At 36.3% G+C, this 22,601-nt stretch overlaps 2 protein-coding genes across 2 annotated transcripts; both read left to right on the top strand.

Annotated features, from left to right (window-relative positions):
- Window positions 1–3,015: 3,015 nt before the first annotated feature.
- LOC139133651 (malignant fibrous histiocytoma-amplified sequence 1-like) lies at window positions 3,016–9,897 on the top strand. The gene is made up of 4 exons (XM_070700400.1): window positions 3,016–3,251; window positions 6,727–8,211; window positions 8,479–8,671; window positions 9,495–9,897. Exons 2-4 carry the CDS (start codon window positions 7,168–7,170, stop codon window positions 9,752–9,754), a joined length of 1,497 nt encoding a protein of 498 aa, XP_070556501.1. The 5' UTR covers window positions 3,016–3,251; window positions 6,727–7,167; the 3' UTR covers window positions 9,755–9,897.
- Window positions 9,898–10,293: 396 nt separating this feature from the next.
- LOC139133608 (uncharacterized) lies at window positions 10,294–21,717 on the top strand. Its single transcript, XM_070700347.1, has 4 exons — window positions 10,294–10,432; window positions 13,075–13,288; window positions 15,716–15,801; window positions 21,472–21,717. The coding sequence occupies exons 2-4, from the start codon at window positions 13,122–13,124 to the stop codon at window positions 21,615–21,617; spliced, it is 399 nt and encodes a 132-aa protein (XP_070556448.1). The 5' UTR covers window positions 10,294–10,432; window positions 13,075–13,121; the 3' UTR covers window positions 21,618–21,717.
- Window positions 21,718–22,601: the final 884 nt, after the last annotated feature.

The raw sequence follows: 22,601 nt of genomic DNA, 5'->3' as shown, positions 1-22,601 counted from the left end.
ATAACAATACTTCTTAAAGTCTTGTACTGTAACTATTATATTAACAAAACTTTTGTGATTTCTAGATTTGATCTATGTGAAACTTGTCTATACAAATTAATGTGATATATACAGATATATATATATATATATATATATATATATATATATATATATATATATATATATATATATATTAACAGTGGCAGAGGAATTTGTGGTGACAGATGTGAAGCATAATATCTCGTTCGGCTTAACTTTAATTTAGCAGATATAATTTCAATTTCAATGGGGAGGTGATGTGACATGATCTATGGAACATGATGGAATGTAAATCAGGTACTATGGAGAAAGGGGTTTGTTTTGAACATTTGATGCCTGTGTACTGTATTTGGCAAGGTTTTTGCAAATATGATCTCAATAAAGTTGTTGATGGTCCTACCATATCCTGTTTTCTTTATAAAATATATTCAGGAAATTCCTTACATTTTTTTTTAACAATTAAACTGTGTTGTTGTTTTATATGATTATAGATGGACTGAAATGGTTGCATCTCAGTTGGGTCTATAAATACAGGAGAGGGAATTTAGTTAGACTGCAATTTTTCATCACCTGTTGGGGGAGGGGTAGCCGGTAACACACAGTCCTGCCACGCAGGGCTATCATGAGGTATATTTATTTGATCGTTGACCAACCCTGTTTTGTGGGCTGTAGTATGAAATCGCAAAAGCTGTGAGTTGAAAATTACCATTTTCCACTCAACTTTATCATGTAGCAATGTAGTTCTTAACTATTAAGACAAAGTGGTGACAACATCAAGTGAAAATCAAGTTCTGAGATAAATCAAAATTTCCTTCAGCTATTTTTTGTCTCTCTTTGTTTCTGTCCTTTTTTCACTGATGAGAATTAGAATATTGAGAATTTCTGTTCATTTTTAAAATATAAAATTTGATAATTTGGCCCTCCCCAGTACAGGTGTTCAGAATAGGATTCTACGTCAAATCCACCCCCACTCCGATAAATGAAAGCTCCCTGAGCTGAAGCTGTCATGGGTCTTCTGAAAATCTCTGAAGTGAAAGAACTGTTTCGACCAGACTCTGTTTAAGATTCGATTTCGGATTCTGGTAAATGACTAAATTCTATACATTTCTGGCCGAATTTTTTAAACTTTTGGAAGTGATCTCAAAGAAGATTTTTAAATAAAAAGCGAATGATTAAATATGCTAACAACTTGATTAAATTCTCTGGAAAACATCTGAGACTGAGCTAAAGACATTCCGAAAATTTGCCACATACCACAAGAGGGCGCACTTTTTCTGAGAACTGATGGTAGATAAAATTCTACAAGTGAAACTGTGAATCATTACTTACATCGAACTGCATTAATCTTGCTAAAAGACACTAGTTTCTCTTTCATTACATATTTGAAGTATTTCTATTCTGAAAATGTTAAGTGTTTGTAAGCTTTGACAGCTAAAATTAAGGTAGTGAATGCCTTGAAATTGAAAGAATCAAATTTTTTATCAAACTTTCCATAAGGTAAGGTTAACCATTACCTTTTGAAATTAAGAATCAAAATAAGGGATCACAGCACAAAATTTGGAACTCAGAAATAAATTGCTGAATATTTACCGACACTTGAAATTCAAAATGGCCACCATTCCTGTGTTAATTCCATGGGTGAAATCAAAGTTTCTATTTTGAAAAAATAAACTAGTGAAAACTCTCTAGTACTCCATGAGCTTTAAAATGAACCCTAACAAGTGATAGACTAAAATAGCATTTGCAAAAGTTTAAGATTCCGAATATCTGTCATCATTTTGCACTCTGCGTGCATTAAAATCAGCCACAGTTACTTCCTCTTTACGTTTGTCTTTGCACTAAGCCTTTGTCAGCTACTTTTTTTATTACTTTATATGAATACATTTGTTGGAAAGATTATAATTGTTTTCTCTCAATTGCAGGGACTTAAGCTTGGTACTCAATGTCATAAAATTATTGAAGAACAGAATTGATTCATTTCATAAAATACTTAGTTGATATTTTGCTCACTTCTTTCTTTCTCTTTAATTTTATCACTATTAAACCAATCAATAGTTTTCATATCATACTAGAAACAAAAGTTGTTAATATAAACTATTTACTTTAGAAAAAATATCAAAGGTATGATTATGCATGATGAAAAGTTGTAAACCTTAAAAATTTGGCGCCCAAGTTTAAAGAGACAATTAATAAGCTTACTTGAAGTAAGGAAACAAGCAAACTGAAGAAAAAAAGATCCGTCAATATTGGATGGTCTTTTTCAGAATCTCCACCCCTTTTCAAGATCAGCCAATATTGTTAGAGCCCCGCCCCCTTTTCGGTCAGAATGTCTTTGTTTTTTCAAAGTCAGTTTTCTGTCTCCCTATAGTAGTCCTCCCCCCCTCCAAATAATAGTCATAATAGCTGTCATTTCCAGAGCCAACACTCTGACAGTCAGGATTTATACTGCTCACAAGAACAAACTGTGATCGATGGCAATTTGATAATCCATGGAGAGAACTGAGAATTGATTCTTCATTTATGGTAAAATTATGATATGCTATTTTCTTAAATTTTAAAGCCACAAACACCATAGGGGTTTTTGTGCCCCTTGGTGTCATTTAGAGAACTAGTTCCAAGAAATATGTACAGAAATATAACGAGAAAAAAAATGAAAGAAAATTTGCTTGGAGAATGTAAAAATGGAATAAATTCAAACACTTGATAAAACAGTTGTAGTGAAACTGCAGTTGAAATGGAACAAGGTCCACTAATTTACATTTACTACTGTTTACTACTGATATCACTATGTTGTCCTTTTGCAGTTTTTGACTAGTTGCTCGAATTTCTTGACAAATTTTTCATGGAAGTATACTCCTCGACATCATTTTCAGAAGTCAGATCAAAAATACGTGTGTGGTTCAGTAATTTACTGCAATCCAAAACCGAAAGAGAAACTGAATCTGAAACGGAATCCGAACCTGAACCGTCGATCAATAATGTGCGACCTCAGGTAACCTCTCCACGACTCTACAGAGCATCAATGGAGGAAGAACCTCCCTGAGTAGATCAACAATAGTATATTGGAAGACCATTAGCTATTCTAGTCATTCCACAGCCGGGGTTAGATGAAGATCCTAAGTGCCTAACGATTACATTGCCGCGCGCGCCGCAGCGTTATATTTAGAACGGGTATTTCCGCTTTCGCTTCTGGTCAGCCTCGCATCAAAACATTGCATCACAAGTTTTAGGTAGGTAAGTCAACCGTGTTATTTCTTCCTTCTGCTGTTTCTATGGTTTTATAACTTGATATGAAACCAAGATTTTACGTTGCTTAGCACAAAGCGGGGTTATTTTTAGATATACATGGTCGTTGGTTGGTAGTTCCACTGTAAAACACACGGCACAGGGCACAAAGTTGTTGTTTTCGTTGTCGTGTAATATTGTTGAGGAACACAAGTATTTTCTTTTTGTTGGCGTATTTCTACTGTTAACCTTCTAAATAACTGGAAAAGAAAATCATAATTATAGGGCTGCACCAAGGCTTTGAGGTGCCATGAAGATAGAGTACAGCGCGAAGAATAGACACCGGCACTATTCTTGACCGCAAAGTGACATCAATTTCACCTCACGCACGCGAGTGAGGGATTTGACTATACAGGACAGTGAACAATGCAGAAATTATGTGACAAAGGACAGAACTTAGTGTTTATCATTGACATAATGTTGAAACTTTGAATACTGGTGTAAAGGTTGAAAAATCCACACTTCAATATTTTGTTCTCACGGCAGTGTGACGCAAAAATGACGTGAAAAACCGCAAGTTCCTAAAGCTTTGGTCCTCTATAATTTGTACTGTGGTTTTACGACTTATCCGGACACCAAACTTGCTAATTACCCAGCAACTTCGCTGATGATATGGAGACTTTGATCAGTAATTACCAAAGCACTTTGGTAATTCATCTCAAACTTCATACTTGATCTGGCTGCAGTAACTCCTTGGGTGGCAAAGTGTAAACACAGACGCTGACAGCCACAGTGCATCAGTGACAGCATAAACCAATTTGAGACATGAGTTTGCACTCGAAGTATTCAACAGTGTACCCATACAAAAAATTGCTGAACAAAGTGATGAAAATGGCACAGGACTAATACAACTTGCAATGCAGTAAACCTGCCCACTGCACCAAAATATTTCTGTAACTTAATTCAATCATGGTACCTCCATGCTTCTTTTACAGACTAAATTTTCTTTGGCTTATTGATATTGTTTTGTAATTTCGGAATCTGTACAAAGGTCGTGAACGAGAGGGCTGAACTTTTCAAGTCTGTGTAAGGGTTAATGATCGTTATGAATTTTCACACATCTTGGTTCAAACTCCGTTGTTAGGGACATTTAATGTACTTACGTCATTGACACCTAAGTATCAAGGATAAAGATAGACACTTTTATTAGTGACATCTAGTGTCAAGGCAGTAAAGTGAATTCTTAGTCAATATCTAAATTCCTGACAGGACCCTGGGACGATTACATAAGGGAAATGTTGTATAATGATGATGTCGCCTATGCAGATCATGTAAGATTTTATATGATCAATATCCTATCAGAGAAAGTTTAGTAATGTATTTCTTGAAGGGAAGAATATATTAATTATTGTAGCCAATCAGGAAATATTAGTTGATTAGTGATTGGAGGATTAACTAATTTGATCTAATTAGGATGTTAAGATTACCCACTCTTTAAAATGTTAAGATCACCCACTATTTTCAGTTGGAGATAGCTGGGCATCAGATGTGTAAACTTTACACCTCAGTAATAAACCACCATCATTGATATCCAACAACTGTGAGTCTCTACTCTGTCAAAGATCTCGAAGTTCCTCTCAACAGTGAGTACACTCCCCAGACTGGCGAGATACGACTATAACACTTCAATGGACATCATATCTGATTGAACAGTCCTACTTAAATACTTTTTCCGCTCAATTCGTGCTGCTTTAGGCACAATTATTGAACACCACTCAAACTTTCAATCACTTCCTAAATCGATTTACACCTGCAGAAATTGTAAAGGAAGCTAGAATACAGAAAAGATTTTCAATCTATCTTTTCTATCTCCATGAACTGGCATTCCTCGATCACATTTATGGGCACACAGTCCATGTAGCCGACAATGAGATGCAAATGATATGCGGTAAAGGTCTCCTCGACTAACTTTCAGCTGGCTGCTCACTTTCTACTATTTTTATAGTAGTTTATACAGAGGCACAGACTTATTCTACCTACAACTTAAAACTGCTGGGGAGGGAGCATTGAAACATAAACAATCGGCTGGCCGAAGCAGCCTTTACAGGGCCCCCAATTGGTCAATTTAAATGTCCAGTGATGACAGCCCATCACCATCGACGGGAAGTTCAAATGTGATCGATTTTGACCGGGTACGACTTGGAAATCGCCGTTTTTCCACTCGTTTGCAGGTCGGTAGTTCAAGTGAAGCCCAAATTAGGTCAGTGAGATAAATTTCAGTGCCTATGATAGCACATTTCAATCGATCGCTCGTGAATGGGGTGTTTTTTCTGGCCTTGAAGGTGGCTGATGAGCCTTGATCAGGGGCATCTCGATTCCACCTTGGTTGTATAATAGGACGGGAGTGACGTTGGGCGACCTACGTCGTTTTTTGATCACGATTACAGTTTTCTTTTACAATTATCTACAACATCGACAAACAACAGCAAGGAATGAGACATTGTTTTTAATATTTTTATTATCGTCATCATCATCATCACCACCACCATCAACAACAACAACAACAACAACAACAACAACAACAACAAGTTACTAAGTTCCCTGTGGTATGATACTTATCAGTGACTTTGTATACACATTGTGTACCCCATGGAGCACTCATGCAGCCAGATCAAGTATCAAGTTTGAGGTGAATTACCAAAGTGCTTTGGTAATTACCGATCAAAGTCTCAATATCATCAGCGAAGTTGCTGGGTAATTAGCAAGTTTGGTGTCCGATAAGTCGTAAAACCACAGGAAAACATTGTTACTTTGTTCTTGTCAGCTTTCATTGTGGCTTAATAGTTTGGCAAGTCAGGATGATTTGGAGCTTTATTGCAATTCCTAACACCAATGACATTGTGATGTCAACACAGACTTTTCAAGGGTTGTCCTTGATTGTTATTGAACACCAATCATTTTCTTTTGAAAATTGCATTAGAGCTACATCAGTGGTAAGGTCGCTTTTTTAAAGATGCTTTATTTCTTGCAATAAATAAGGGTTATGGTGCTTGTCAGAAAAGTGTACTGGTTCTAAATTATCATTTATTGTTAGAAGTATTTTAATCCATTGACAACAACAATGTGCCTCCTAACTTGTCTTTTTCCAGAGCAGTTTCTTACTCAGACTAGATGATAGTTGTGTTTAACATGTAGCAAATACGTAGCAAACGTTGGTTTCCTACTATTAATTTTCACAGAGTAAATATGTAGTTTTGCTATAAGTATGAATAATAGCAAATATAAGTATAAATAACTGGAGCAGTTTTGTCCTTCAAAATGTACATCATGAAGGTTATAATATTTCATGACAAGAAAAAGAGACTCATTGAAGTCATCCTTACTTGTTACATGTGCTGATTGCAATATATGCTTTGAAAAATTGCATCAAATCTGATCAAAGGCAATGACACGCAGTAATGTTTCCTTTCACTTTGATAGATTGATTGTACTTATCAGTTGACATACAGAAATGGCAGGAACACAAGACACCCCAACAGACCCTTTCAAACATCTGGATGAAGAGTATTACGAGTTTGAACCAGGGCAAAAACTGTTTCCAGAACCAGATCAACAATATCAACTCCCAGATGAGTATATCAATGATGAAAGATGGTTAAAGACCGTGAATTTCATTTTCTTGGATGGCACTATTGTCTTTAAACTATTGACCGATAAGACATATTCCTTGACTATCAAATGCAAAACTCTTCACTCTATTCCCGATTTTATCCGGAGAGACAGACGATCAGCCAGGGTAACACAACTTTTCCTGGCAGTGAATAGAATTAAGGAGATTCCTGATGGAATGAATGCATTCGTTCAGGTGCGAAATTGTAGCTTGGATCGAAATAAGTTGAAGTCTTGAAGAATGAATTTGGAATGCTAACATCAATAGAAAATTTGGATATCGGTAACAACCAATTCAAGACCGTTCCTAGAGAGATCTTCATGTTAAAATCATTGAAGGTTTTGCGACTTTCAGTCAATGAAATTGAAGAGTTGCCAACAGGCTTTGCAGAGTTGAAGTATCTTGAGAATCTTCGCATAGGATGTAACAGACTGAGAAATCTACCAGCAGACTTTGGTGAATGTCAAAGCCTCAAGTACTTGAAGTTAGCAAGTAATCGTCTACTTGAATTTCCAACTGTGATCTTGAAACTCAAAGGTTTAGAGCAGTTACTGATCTCAGCAAATAAGATAAGAGTGCTGCCCCTTGAGTTGTTTGAGAATGAAAAGTTACAGATCTTTCATGCAGAGGGAAATCCTCTCCAACAGCCACCCATAGAGGTTGTAAACAAAGGTCTTGCTAACATTCGAGAGTACTGCCAGGCTTTCAAGAAAGGTGATATACGAGATGATAGGTTGAGAGTGCTGTTTCTTGGAGCTAGTGGAGCTGGCAAGACAACCCTCTGTAATGCCTTAATTCAGGGACATACACATGAAGATCCAGAACGCACGATTGGAATTGAACAGCATCCGTACGAGCTCCGGGATGTCAAGATGACCCTGTGGGACTTTGCTGGACAGCTGCTGTACTACAACACACACCATGTGTTCATCACATCTGGTGCCCTCGTCATCTTGATCATCAATCTGGAGGAGTATGGGAGTCACCATGACAACAGTGGCAGTGATGAAGCAACGAACAGCAGCTATGATGACCTAGTTGGCTTTTGGATTGACAACATAGCTACGCGTGTACCAAATGCTGTCATTCTGGTTGTTGGTACTCACATAGACAACGTTGAAGGTTCAAAGAATCTGATGGAAGACATCATGAAGAGAATCAAAAATCAGCTTGATGGAGAGAGTAAAAAACTACAGCGCAGAATTGAAAACCTTTGTGGAGCAATTGATGATGACGTAAATGGCAGAAGAAAACATATTGAGAATTTAAAAAGCAAGGCAGAGCACAAGCTGCAGGTGAGTTTCACATATCTTGCATTCTATGTTTAAGAGTACCGGTATAAGTAAACATTCTGGTGTGAGAATGTTAAAAGCAAGCAGATTAAACTTAAAAAGATTCAATATTTTAATAATTATTTTATTTATAATTTCCATGCAAATATGATGCAAATATCTATTACAATACCTACAATTTTGATTAAAATAGTAAATATCAATAACGGGCACTAATTTTGGAAGTGAACTGGTTGTATATAATTGTAAAAAATATTTTCAAATTTCCAGGTTCAATATGAAACACCCATTCTGGTGTGTTCCAAGGAACCCAAAACAGAAGGTCTTCCTAAATTCAAAGATGCTATAGTTAACTGGCTCGGAATGAAAGGCTTTTCCCTGACCGAGCACAGAAGAGACCTAGCTCCTGGAAAGACACAGAAAGCGTCATCAAAGAAGCACGCACAAATACAAAGGAGAGCATAACAGGTATTGATGCTGGGTATACCACAGTTAATTAAATTAACACATATGATGGACTGAAACCTTCATGCTCAATACATCTATATTTCTTGCATACCTTGCCATTAATTAAAGGGACAAAGTCGGCCATTTTCATGAATTTAGTTTGATACAAGATGCTACTTATATGTTGGACATGTTGAAAGATAATGAATGAATGGGTGACCATGCATATGTTCAGATTTTAACAAAAGCCCAAGCCGTACCTATTGAACTCCTCCTTTGGGATAATCTCAGCAAATCTTGTAATATCTTGCATATTTAATGGAACATTTTCATGGGGAAATCTCCAACTCTTGATCACATTGACTTGTAATGAAATAACAAGGGAGTGTAATGAAATAACAAGGGAGATCAATTTATTTTGTTTCCAGTACACATTGGATAAGAAAAACCTAATCACAAAACTTTTGCCAAAGTAGTTTTCCATTTATCGGTATATTTAAACTTGACAGAACATAGCAATACCATTGCTAGACACAGTATTTTGTTTGTATGCTGCTTCAGCTTATCATAATATTTGACTGATCAGCCCCCTGTTACAGTTTTAAAAACTCTTATAATTTGTAAGTTTTTGACCAAAATTTAAAGTCTAAAGTGTTTTATGCAAAAGGACTGCCTCAAAAATCGCATACTGTTCTATCAGAATAATATAAAAATATATCAAAAGGTCTTTGATTTGTCTGTCTACATGGGTATAGTGGGTATAGAAATGGCAGAAGAGTTTCATATGTAGCATTTAAACTGGAATGTTTTTATTGACTTTTGTGTGACTTCATTGACAGGCATGCGAAATGTGGCAGACTTGGTGAAATTAGTGATACAAAAAGTACCAGGGATGGAAAAACCAGAACAGGTTTACCCAGTGTTGAAATATCTCCACAGCCTTGGAGAAGTGATTTGGTTTGATGAAATTGAAGATCTTAGGGACCATGTCTTCATCAACCCTCCTGTCTTGAGTGACATCTTCAAGATGGTCATCAGTGACAAAGTAGACAAGGTTGTGAAGCCAGAAATTGGAGAGCTGCACGCGATTACAATTTAACAAAAACAAAATTTGAAAATGAAGTAAAAGAGTTCAAGAAATATGCCATGCTGAGCCAGCAACTGTTGCACATGCTTTGGGATGAATGTCCATTAAAGTGACCGAAGTTGAACGTCTGGTGAAGGCACTTGAACAGTTTGATTTATGCTACACTGGGAATGTTGTGGAAACAGGACAAAATGGTAAACAACTGAAGAGAAAAGGCAATCCAGAAAGGCCTGAAACTGGAGCAATGTCAGAAAAAAGTCAAGATGGGACAGCCACAGAGACATCCAGGAAGGAATCTTTGGATCTGTGACAGCTGCTGCTGAAAGTGATGGTAATGCAAACTTAACAGAGGTAACCCCTGACAGAAAACAGCGCCACAGAAAACCAGAGAAAGTGTATTGCCTCTTCCCGTGTCACCTGACAGCAACTTATAAAGGTACCATTCCTGAGCAAGAGTCAACAACAGTTGATTCACCATACCGTGGAATTTCCAACAAGTTTGAACTCTTCCCAGTCATACCCTATGGCTTCTTTGAGAGACTTCTAGTGCTGTGTCATAGGGATAAAATGAAATTCACAGTTGACAGTGTCTTTAGAGATGCCATCAATGTGACAGCATGGAATGGAGTAACGGCCTTGATTGAAAAAAAGAATGATGAGAGTCAACGGCTGTGGAAATAAAAATTAAAGGTAAATAATACACTTTATGATTCTATGAAAATGTATTTCCTGATTCTGTAATAAAATTTTGGTTTGTCTTCCTGTGCTGTTAAGAGGTACACCTAGCTGTTAATGAATTGTTTCTTCATAAATTTACCAGATAAGGTTGTACAAGAAGTCAGGATTATGTGTTCGCTAATTGTAGCCTTAAATTTTGGAGTGACAGGTTTTGGCTAATAAAAGAACAGAGAAAGAGGTCACAGTACTAAAAGCTTCTTTTAGTTGGTGTAAAGCAGGACAGAATCTATCAGACGGTAAACCATTTGATATGATAAAAAGATGAAAATATTTGAGGTACTAGTACCTTGTATCTTCCAAGAGACAAATGCAATATTGCTGATCACAATCTCTCATTAATATGCATAAATATTTGTCCTCATTCTCAACATAAATCGTTGGCAATACAGGAACTAGACATACTGTCTAAAGTGAGGAGTTGCCAACACTGTCAGGTATATCTGCCATCTAGTGGTAATATCAGTGAATCACAAAGAAATCAACTCTGCAAAAGTTAAGACCTGGAAGGAGTGATACATACTGGTAGTCAAAATAACACTGCCACCCGGCACTGGATCTGCACAAACAACGCTAGGAAGTGATGCGTTTTGAGTGGGATGTGTGTGGTGTTTTGACCACAGGGCGTGGCAAGCAATATTAGTGTAGAAGTTATGAATATGATCAATAAATGTGGGGGGAGGGGGGGGGGGGCCTTATCGTCCTGACCAAATACCTCGTCAGCAGCTCAGCAGCTCAATTGAGACATTATGTTTAGTTGCTGTACTGCCAACGGTTCAACACAAACTGCTGTTATACCTTTAGTACCGGTATATGTCATTAATATATATTTTAGTCTGGTTCCCTGACCCATTTCCCGGTAGAGGGCGTGGGGGAAATATAGGGTCAGGTACCGGGTAGCCATCTTGAACAGAATTTTGTTCAAGATGGCGGAGGTTAGTCACCTGACATAACATGCAAATATGGCTGCTACCATGAAAACGCCGGTCAAAATTCGACTGGATCAGAATTATGTTTGAACACTGGTATCCGAACCAAAAACATTGGCACACGAGACGGGAATCATAAACTGAAAGGATTAATCCAGAAGTACGGAGAAATAGAGGTGATTGAAGGCTGGCTGTGATATCGCAGCAGTACTTGTTGTGTGTATCGAACGCGCTAGGGTCATTGAGGTCATCGCCGACTGTGGCGTGACCCCAATGACCCGAGCACGTTCGATACACGCCACATGTACTGCTGCGATATCACAGCTAATTGAAAGCAAACTTTGTTTGAACTGTGAACGACGATTGATTTCGATGGATAGAATGGTGTCCAAATTTCGTGAAAAATGCCAGGCATCATGTCGATGTTCTAAAAGTATTAAGAGGTGTGCTAAATCACAGTGGCTAAATCATGGAGGTAGAAAGTCTTTCTTTCTACCTCCACGGCTTTGTGGTACAAACAAGAAGTTGGTGTCAAGTGAGCCTGAAAGTGAGAAACCCAAGAAAGATGAGAAAAAGTTACAAGTGTTACTTTCACCCAATCACAGGTTGTTTTATTTTAACCCAATAGCGTCCATGTTTACATTAGCCGGTACCTTACCTTATATTTCCCCACGCCCTCTACGGGGAAATGGGTCAGGGAACTAGACTATATATATTTGTGTTACTGAAAAGGCAACATGGGAAAAACATTTCTCTTCAGTTATTCTGGGACATAGTAAGCTGTTAACTTGGAAATGTCCCACTGTTTTTATCTTTCAATGACTCCTTGCAAGTTAAATTGAAAATTTTGCATAATCACACCCAAAGTAAAACAGTTGGGCTGCTAAATTAGTGAGTTTAACTGGAGTAGAAGCATAGGTGCTTGCAGTATTGCTATTGGATAGTTGATGAAAGGCCCAGGATCGAAGTGTGAGGCCGAAGGCCTAGCCTCGGTAGTGTGTAAAGAATAGAAGGTATGACATGACAAATTGGCGAGCTCTTCCAAAAATCAACACAATGAAACATCTACGCTCAAAAAAGTAACATCAGACGGTGGAATATACCTTCAAAAGTTCAAATCTTACGACTTGTAACTGCATATGACTGATACATACTGATACATGCCAAATTCAGGCACTTTCAGGTAATTCTCTGCATCCACAGTGCCAGTCTACCATTGCACTCAATTCAGGATCATTCAATTACAAAGAATTATGGGAGTGAAAGTACATATCTGAATGGCAGACTGACAATGTGAATCTGGAGAATTACCCAACAGTGAATTTTCATCTGAATTTGGCATGTAACAGTCAAATTTAGTTACCAGAGTAAAGATTTAAACTTTTGAAGATATTTTCAACAATCTGAAGTTACTTTTTAGGGCAGATGGACAGTGTTGGTTTTGGACATCTCACTGATTTGTTGTGTCATAACTTCTATTCTTTACACCACCAAGGTTGGCCTTTGGCCACACACTGCGATCCTGGGCCTTCGATCAACTGTCCAAGGAACGATGCAAGCATGGCACCTGTGGGTAGATTAGGTCAGCAGGAACAGTATGCCTGAGAGCATATATATATTGCCTGTCTAATAATCATTAACTTCTCTCTTTTCAATAAAATTTGACAGCAACTGATGGTGAAAGAAACATACCAGCAAGACAACATCAAATTAAAATGTGGCAGGTCATACACAGGATACATGATCTAATACACAAGCTGCTGCATCAATGGCCTGGTGTCCGCACTGAACTGTACACATTATGTCCTAGATGCATAAGTACTGGTAAAGAGCCATATGCATTTGAGCTGAACCTGCCATTGGAAATTGAAGATGACGCTGAGTAAGTCAGTCAATTTGTTTACTGCATGTGAAAAGCTAAAAAACAAATGAATAATAGGAGCTGTGATAGAGGGCATAATTAATGTTGCTGGTACTAAGTCATTTTCAATGGCAAAATGACATCAACAAGTTCATTTTCTCAGCCTTTTGATGAAAAGTACAGGTCTTGTTGATCATACTGATTTTCAAATATCTTCAAACTGTTTGGAACTGATGCTAGAACTGATGCTAGCAGCATCAGTTTCAGTCGCAGATGAACTATAAAAGTGTTAGTGATTCTTATTCCAATCAGTGTGCTAAATCAATGTCAGTCCAATGGTCCGAGACTGACAGATTTCTGATCAGGTTGAAAGTTTTAGCAACAAGTCGGTCCTTATTCATTATGCCATATAATGGCACACTTTCTCTGGCTAGTTTATGAGCATCACCCATTTAATCATAGGCCAAACATGTTTGATGGCTGTAGTAACAACAGCTGGACTACGGAATTATTCTTCTAGTCCTTTCCATACCTCTGAGTAATGCTATTTTGACATTTTGTATTTTGTGTTGCAGACAAAATTTGCCGCTAAATGTTTTTGGTTCTCCATTTGTGTATCTGCTCACTAAATGAGTTTTTAGCTCATATTTGGTTTTATATATAAATACCAAAAAGAGCTTATATGATGAGTCTGAGTGGCGTCTGTGTCTGTATATTTGTGGGTATGTGCGGATGTATGTCCGTCACACGCAAAGGCTCCCATAGCGCCAAAGCTACCGTCTCAGTATTTGGTGTACAGGTAGATGTAGAGGTTGAGATGTGAATTTGTTCAAATGAACACGTCAGTGTCAAAAATGTGCAAATGAGGTAAGAAAAAGCGAAATTCTGAAACAGGCTTGAAACAGGCTTACTCCACTGACTTGAGTCATTTCCTGTCATTGTTTATGAACTGTTACATATTAACAGACCTGCTCAAACCATAGACAGTAGAGGGGAGGAAGACCGTCAGTAGAGGGGAGGAAGACCGTCTATGGTCAAACTAAGGGGCACACAGTCCATGTAGCCGACAATGAGATGCAAATGATATGCGGTTAAGGTCTCCTCAACTGACTTTCAGCTGGTTGCTCACTTTCTACTATTTTTTTTAGTATTTTATACAAAGGCACAGACTTATTCTGCCTTCAACTTAAGAATGATAGTGATTTTGTAGCTCATTCTTTACTATTTTTCATAGTTTTTGGTAGCCGGTAACAGACACTTCGTGTTCGTGTTGGCTACATGGACGATCTGCCAACTAAGGGGGGCTAGCTGCCTTTCTGCTATGCATGTTGCTAAAGTTGACCTCCAGTACCTAAAGTTTCGGACCTTAATTACTTTTGTCATTCTTGTTTTTCTGGTTTAAATATTTCTTGTTGTTTTTCTGGTTGTACTGTGCAGAAATCATTGTCATAACATCAACGTAGAATTTTCCTGCACTGAACAGATAGAAACAACATTTATTGTTGATCTTTGGTACCCACATTGGTATATACCAATTCTGATCAAATTTGAGCGACACCGTATAATTGCGGTATTTTATTTGTTGGTAAACAGTCATTTTGTACCATCACTCCAATACAAATAATAGCCACCATATTAAAAAGCAAAGAGGATTACCATCATATACTTACTTCAGGCGCTATTCTAGGTAAACGTTGACAGGCAGTAAGTTTTATGTATTCTGCAAGGAATTGGTGGTTGTTTGCTGAAAATCCTTGCTTTTGATTGGTGAGTTCTTCACCTGTCTTGTGTGGAGATCCGCTCCCCTGCCGGGAGAGAGTTTTAATCTAAGTTGTTTGTTCTCTGTGTTTGTGGTATGTTTTCTGTGAAATCTACTGCAGGCCATGGTTCATACTGGATATCTTCATTGGTCACGATATAATGTGATACATAGTCGTTAGATGTATGGTATTGTGGTTTTGATGGCGATCTTGTCCATCTCAACATTGTTGCAGGAGAATACAGGGAGAATACACTGGAAACGCTCCATAACACCAGTGATCATGAGTGTTTTTTGTTTTCAATAGCCTGACAAGTAGCACTTCATCATACAAAAGTATTACCAACAGCAGATAAATATGTGTTTGGTATCATAGTAAAATGTCCATGTGCTTGAAAAACAAATGCAAAAAAGGAATTAAAAAACATTCATTACTATTTACTTTGGTAGCTTTTCTTTTATCAGAATCTTTCTTTTAGTTTATGCTCAAAGTCTCAATGGGGATGCAACTTCAATAAAGGTTTACTGGTACTGTTATTAGTGCTTGTCTTTCCAACATGGAAACATCTTACCATCATTTCCATTCCCACCAATCACTTTCACTGTGTAGGAGTTTTATTCATCATATGAGATTTGTGTCCATGACAGAATTCTTAACAACCCAGCTTTTGGGTTTTTTTTTATTTTAGGGAACATCAAGGCCAGGTGAAATGTATTGGTGGTGAACATTGCGGAGAGCCGATTGACTATGGCCAGGTTTATCCAGTTCGTCAAGGTCAGTAATAGAAAGATGTGTCATCAATGTTATCATCTATCTGAAGTCAAATAATGGCTGTCATGTTTGAAACAGAGAAATTTTTGTTGATGTCTATAATCACTTTTAAGGGAGCACTTCACCCAACACAGTGTATTTTGCTAAAAATCATTTTTTTGCAAAATATTTATTCAATTTTAATTAATCATTTAACCCAAGAATAAAATATTGGTGGGATTCACTTTTAATTTTTTTAAGCAGTCACATGATGTGTGATTAAGAAGTGTTAATTTATGCAAATGTATGCAAATCACCCAATTCCTGGCTTCTCTTTTCTCCCTATTTCAAGATTTCCAAAGAATTTAACTCAACTCTGGAAGGGTCAAATTTTTTGAAATTTTAACCATTGTGTAATTCAAATTCTTTGTAACAAAACAACTATTTTGTCTGGCAATAAAATTCTTACATTTTGAATAAGAGGCATTTTAATTTTGCTAATCATATTTTAATCACTTTTTAGAGTGTCAGTCTTTCACCCATGCCATTGGGTTTTATACCCCAAATATACACCCCCTTCATCCTTGGAGTAAACTATTGCTACCATACTAAGCTTTAGAGACTCTGCTTTTGAAAATATATGTATTCATGAGGGAGTTTCCCACATGCAGCTCCACCTTAATTTTAATTTAACATAGCTCCCAGGATATCACACACATTCATACAAATAATGTCACAACTATGGCCAGATATGAATTGAAAATGCTCAAGTGTTCATGATCAACATCATGAACAATGTTCACTGCATCATGATCAGATATGCAAATTCTAAATTACCTGACATGGAAATGCGAAATGACTTTCAATATTGTTTTATTTGGTATCACCAATGTACATAACAAGTTTTGTCAACTTTGGTCAAGTAAATTCAGATAAATATCCCTAATTCAGAAAGTTCATTAAAAAATGCAAATTAGGAATTGCCTGAAGTGAAACTGCTTAAGGTAGATTGCGGGTAATGCGAATTTTCGTACTGCGCATCGTATCTGCGCACACGTACGAACGTTCTTTCTGCAAGCGTTCTTTCCGGAAGTGGTCTTTTTGTCACGATATAGCATACAATTACTTTGAGGTGTGACTTTCAAATCTAGTTTGTCAAAACAGTTCACACCAAGATAGCAAACTTGTGTAACAGGCCCGTTTTAAGTGTGACAAATGTGGGATTATTTGCAGTATTTAAGTGAACTAAACTTTATTTAATACCTATTAAAAAAAGTTTTGAATATCAAATTAAACAGGGATCTGTCGCTAGAGGGCGCTTCAGTATAGCATTTTTTGTATTAAAAATGCCCATATCTTAAAAAATTGTGCGGTGACCCCCATTTTTTTCGTTTGATTCGAAATCTATATATTGTTGGGCTTAATTTACGAGAGTTTAAAGAAACGTAGATTTCAGATCATGACATTTGTAATGAAAATATTAAAATTTGGCCAAACTTTGCTCTTTTAATAAAAGCACTATTCATGGAAACGTTGCTATATTTTCAAATATTTTCAAAAGCAGATCACAAAACTAATACAATACAATACGGGGACATGTGTTGTATAAAATCTGTTAAATTGTTTTTACTATATTTCAGTTTTATTATTCAATAACACTAGATAATCGAATAATACAACATTTTAACCAATTTCAGCTAAATGTTTTCGCGGGACAACATAGAGGGCGCCATATCTCCAAAATTTGCATGGGGACCCCATCTTTTTTTCTCATTTTTTAACATTTCATCTCATCCTAGACATCTCCTGAAAGTTTCAGAAAAATCCTGATTAACGTCACTGTTACCCGCATTCTACCTTAATAACTTTTAATAATGTTATACCATAGTATCTTCAATATACATACGGGTCAGTCACAATCAGGGTGCGCTAGATGATTTTCATTTGTTATGGACATATATCTGCTATTCAGACTGATATTATATTGCTTATTTGTTCTAATAAATAGTAATAGTTGTATCTAACTTGGTCACATAAAGAAATATTGCATATATTGTGCACGTTTGGTTGTACATCCACAAAAATGCCTTTAAAAACTGTAAAAAGTAGCGTTATGCTGTTTCACTTCAAAATGTACTTAATTTCAAAATGTTTTTTGGAACACAGTGTTAAAATTGTGGAATTTTTAGCTTACATATGTTATTGCAAAATACCTAATCTTTCTTTCACAAGTTATTTCATGTGATTATGTGCATCGGAACAGAAACTGTGGTATTTTTACCAAAACTGTAACATCGTTATGTTTTTTGTGTTTTATGACCATAAGTACATATACCTTTAGTTTATATGTAGGAAAATGGGTAAAATATTGTAATATTGAATTTAATTCCAACCTCAACATCCATGGCAAGCATTTTATACACCAAAATTAAATAAAATTGCATATTGTATTGTTTTGTGAATAAATAAAAATGGAGATCGTTGTGGTCGGAATTTCTTGTAGCGTCCGTGACACACTCTTATCTTAAGGACAACAGGAGTTATAAAAGATCTGATGTCACAGGCCTAAGTGTCAATAGGTGCCTACCTTAAATAAACAAATCATATAATTACTGTCCCTTGCATTCACTATTAATATTCCTAAAATATGGAAATGTAGCATCCGTGACGGTGTAGCGTCCGTGACGGTGTTTACTACATAGTAATAATTAATAACTATTTAAAACATTTTAAAGCAGTTAATCCACTGAAAATATAAATACTAGTGTGTATTGTGTGTACATACATGGAGTTGGGTTACAAAATGTTTTCAAGGCATAAAATTGTAAATTTGCACAAAATTGATTTTTTAAAAAGTAATAAAACACTCAAAAAGTTATGTAGAGCCTCAACTGTAACACTTAGATTGGTGTTTTTTAAGAATGCAGTAATTATATTGAATAGGTTATTAGAATTCTAGTGAAAAGAACAATGAATTCTGTGCTGTATATGCGTTTATTATTGTGTATTCCATTTCAATTCATTATGTCACGGATGCTACAATAAAATGCAAACATTGTTTTTCAGGTTAAGCCAATCTAAATGTGAAATAACCATCACATTATTGTTTTGTTATCACATTTTGAATTTTAAAAAATCAAGGGGGTAAGAAATGACATTTGTGTTAACTCTGTCTCCACCACTTTCACATATTATGAAGGCAGAGAGTACGAACGTAAAGTTGGCGTCATCCTCATCCTCATCCTCAGGTGACCTTTCTAGCTGACGCTAAAATGACGCTACTCAGCATCAGCTTCAGCGTCGTATCCAAAGATTGCGGAGGTTACGCTACCCGATGATGGATAAATGATTCAATTCGCCCATAACTTAAGAAAATAACAACTCCATTCTTTCTCAACTTTCTTTTGAATAATAAAACTGGTTCGCAGGTAATATTTTATCGTTAGAATATCTCATATGGACTAGTTTTTTGGAAATGTTCGTAATTTTCAGTCCATGGATCCGCGGATGTGTTTGTTGGTATCCTCGTAACTCTTGCATTAAGATTTTTCAAAAATTTCTGCAAAAAAGGTATACATGGTCTGAAATGTGTAAAAATCGCTACCATGAGAGGTGATATGAAAGCCCTAATTATTCAAAGGACATATAAAACAATTAACTTGTATAACTATGACTTGAGGCCTGAAAAGTCAACGTATTAACCATACAACCTTTGAACTTTAAGGAAATTACTGGCTAAGAATGTTGCGTTATAACTACAACGTGAGAAACGGATATTGAGAGGGGAGGTAACTAAATATTATGAAATACATACCCAACTGTGTTTTAATTAACATTTACAGTGATATGTAACTTGGAGCACATTTTTACAGTCGTTTTTACACTTATCATTCCATCAGACGCATTCGGGAATAATCAGATCTGACGCCAGTTGAGCTGACGCTGTAGCATCATCCTCATCCTCATTTTCACGTGACCTCTGAGGCTGAGGATGAGGATGAGTATGACGCCAACTTTACGCTCGTCAGAGAGTACAGATATATTATAGAACAGAGGTCAAAGGTTGGCAGACTACGTCTCTGATCTCCAGCCTCACCTAGGTGTGTGTGCGCCCCATCCTGACAGGTGTTAGAACAGCTGAAAGCCATTTGGATATGGGTGGTGTGTCAGATACATTGTAGCAAATTTTATTGTGGGACCACAGGTCAAAGTTTAACAACCTGTCCCTCTAGCCTGATCTAGGTGTCTAGTTTTATCTTGGTTTTACACTTTAAGTAAGGCACAAGCAATGTTAACTTCTGTGTTTTTTGATGTATTGAAAGTTTATTACTGGTATAGACATTTTTCACATACTCCACCTGATTTTTGCAGTAGTTGCTATAGCTTTCGTGTTCAATTTAAAGAAATTGTCAATGTTTTGACACAATTTTCACAATTTAAATGTTTGATAGAGGAAGGTTTTGGAGAAAAGAGAAAGAAAAAACCAGATTGTTGATTGCTTTTTATATTTCAAATTGACCTAACTTTCAAGTTTGATTTTGGTAGCGTCGGTGACAAAATTGCATGTCATACTAAACAGAAAATATTTTAGAAAGAAGTTCATTTGATTACACTGAATGGTATTAATATTGTTGCTATAGCATGGTTAATTCATGACAGTAAAACTTTTAAGTACAGCATACCAGCGGAAGGACATAGAGAAGTTGAAAGTCCTATTAAAGAATATGATCAATATTGTTGCATTTCTCACTAAACTTGAGGTTGTGTTTATTCATGGAAAAATTAAGTAAATCATACCAAGTATAGCTTATTTTAATGCCAATATGTATCTTTCATATTGTAATAACATAAGAAAGCATTAACAAATCATTGTTTAAAATTTTATTATGACATTTGTGTTTCATGTACAACATTTCTGTAGCGTCCGTGACACTGCGTCTACCATATAAAACAATGTGCACTGTGGTAAAACTAATGACGTTTGCTTCACCAAATTTTAGGAAGATATGCCCCATACCATAACCTTTCAACATATTATTTAAATGGACAGTTATCATGAACTTGAAATTTTGACCTAAGTGACACACTCTAGCGCACCCTGATGTGACTGACCCGATAGCAAATTTCATCAACTGTGGTCAAGTCAATTCACATAAATATCCCTAATTAGGAAAGTTCATTAAATATGCAAATTAGGAATTATATTTAATGTCATCCCTTAATACCTTTCACAGCTGATATATGTTGATGTGATCAACATTTGTAGCAAATCTCATCAAATTGTGTGTTGTCGTTCTCAATGTATATCCATTTTTCTATTTCATTATTATGCAAATGAGCAAAAAGTATGCAAGCCACACCCACCAAAAACTAATCAGTTCTTGCCATTTGCTAACTGAATCTATGTACCAGATTTGATTCTGATCTAATAAGCCGTTTTTGAGATATTGAGCATACAGACAGACAGACAGACAGACAGACAGACAGACATCACTGCGACATAAGCCCACATGTGTGAACACATGGGCTAAAAACTAAAACTGTAAGATGTTGACACTCAAATTATTATTTCTTCGTATGAATATTTAAAAATGACAATATCACATGAGCTGAAAAGAGGATTCAAGCTGTTTTGTTTGATGTACTTGTAGTTTGTAAATGATTTCTTATGAGTTTTGTTGTTTTGTTTTTCAGAGCAAAGTTACCACTCAGAAAGCAGTCCTATAACCCAAAATGTCTATAACATTTCAAACTGTGAAAATGTCCAGATTGGTGACAGAAACAAAATTCTTGACAGCCCACAATGGCAGGGAGAGTCGGACACAGACAGTGATCAGTAGAAGAAGGCAGACAATTGTCTATCCTTTGGTTTTGTGCTCTTACCAGCCGCCAAAGTTTGGAGAATTACATTTTTTATAGAATCGTTTCAACTTTACTCTGTTGATTTCTATCGTACCAACAAGAAAGTGTAATTTTAGGTCACATTCTCTACAGAAGGTCATAGTGACAAATGTTGAATAATCCCTTCAAGTTGAGATAAATTTTTCAGATCAAAACTTGAAATCAAATGAACTTTTGCATCGTTAATTTTGACCTCATTGTCACTGAATGAATTTTCTAAAGCAGAGAAAGGGGAAGAATAAATAATATTTACACCACATTTATCTTAAATTTTATGTTAAATGCTTCCCTTCAGTAGATAAAAATAAAATAGTGGTTCACTAGATAAAAATAAAATAGTGGTTTACGCTTATTGCAAATAGATATATTTGAGAAATGGTTTTTCATTTAGCATGCAGTTTGCAAAGTGACCAAGATTTGACGTTGCTCTTTCTTTCCATATTAATTCTGACACACCCAAACTAATGCGTCAATTTAATCACGTCTAGTGCAGAGATATAACAAGATTTATATACTTAAGGAGGAACTCTGTGATTTCCCGCGGGTGGGAATGAATATGATGAAATGAGTATTACAGCAAATATTTTTTCCCTTGCTGCGGCAAAAGCAATTTTATTTCAATTGTCGGCCCCTTTTCCCCTAAGCCATTACAGTATTCAGTTATTTTCTTTGCCTTCACCTAATAACAATTTTTTCCCCTAAAAACCTCCACCCCCAGAAATCAAATGGTTCTGCCCTTTGTCATACTTTCTCTATGGCTTGTTACTGTATTAACAATACACATGAAAAATGGTAGAAGAACATTTTTGTCATCTCAGTTATGAAGACAATCATAGAACAGGGCAAGAGGTGGCCTCATGATTTGTTTTTCTATCTTTTGACCAAGCAAAGTTTTCCACATGCGACTTTTGAAGTTAATTCAA

This window comes from Ptychodera flava, chromosome 5, assembly GCF_041260155.1.
Source record: "Ptychodera flava strain L36383 chromosome 5, AS_Pfla_20210202, whole genome shotgun sequence".
NCBI lineage: Eukaryota > Metazoa > Hemichordata > Enteropneusta > Ptychoderidae > Ptychodera > Ptychodera flava.
This window is presented reverse-complemented; position numbering and strand designations above follow the sequence as displayed.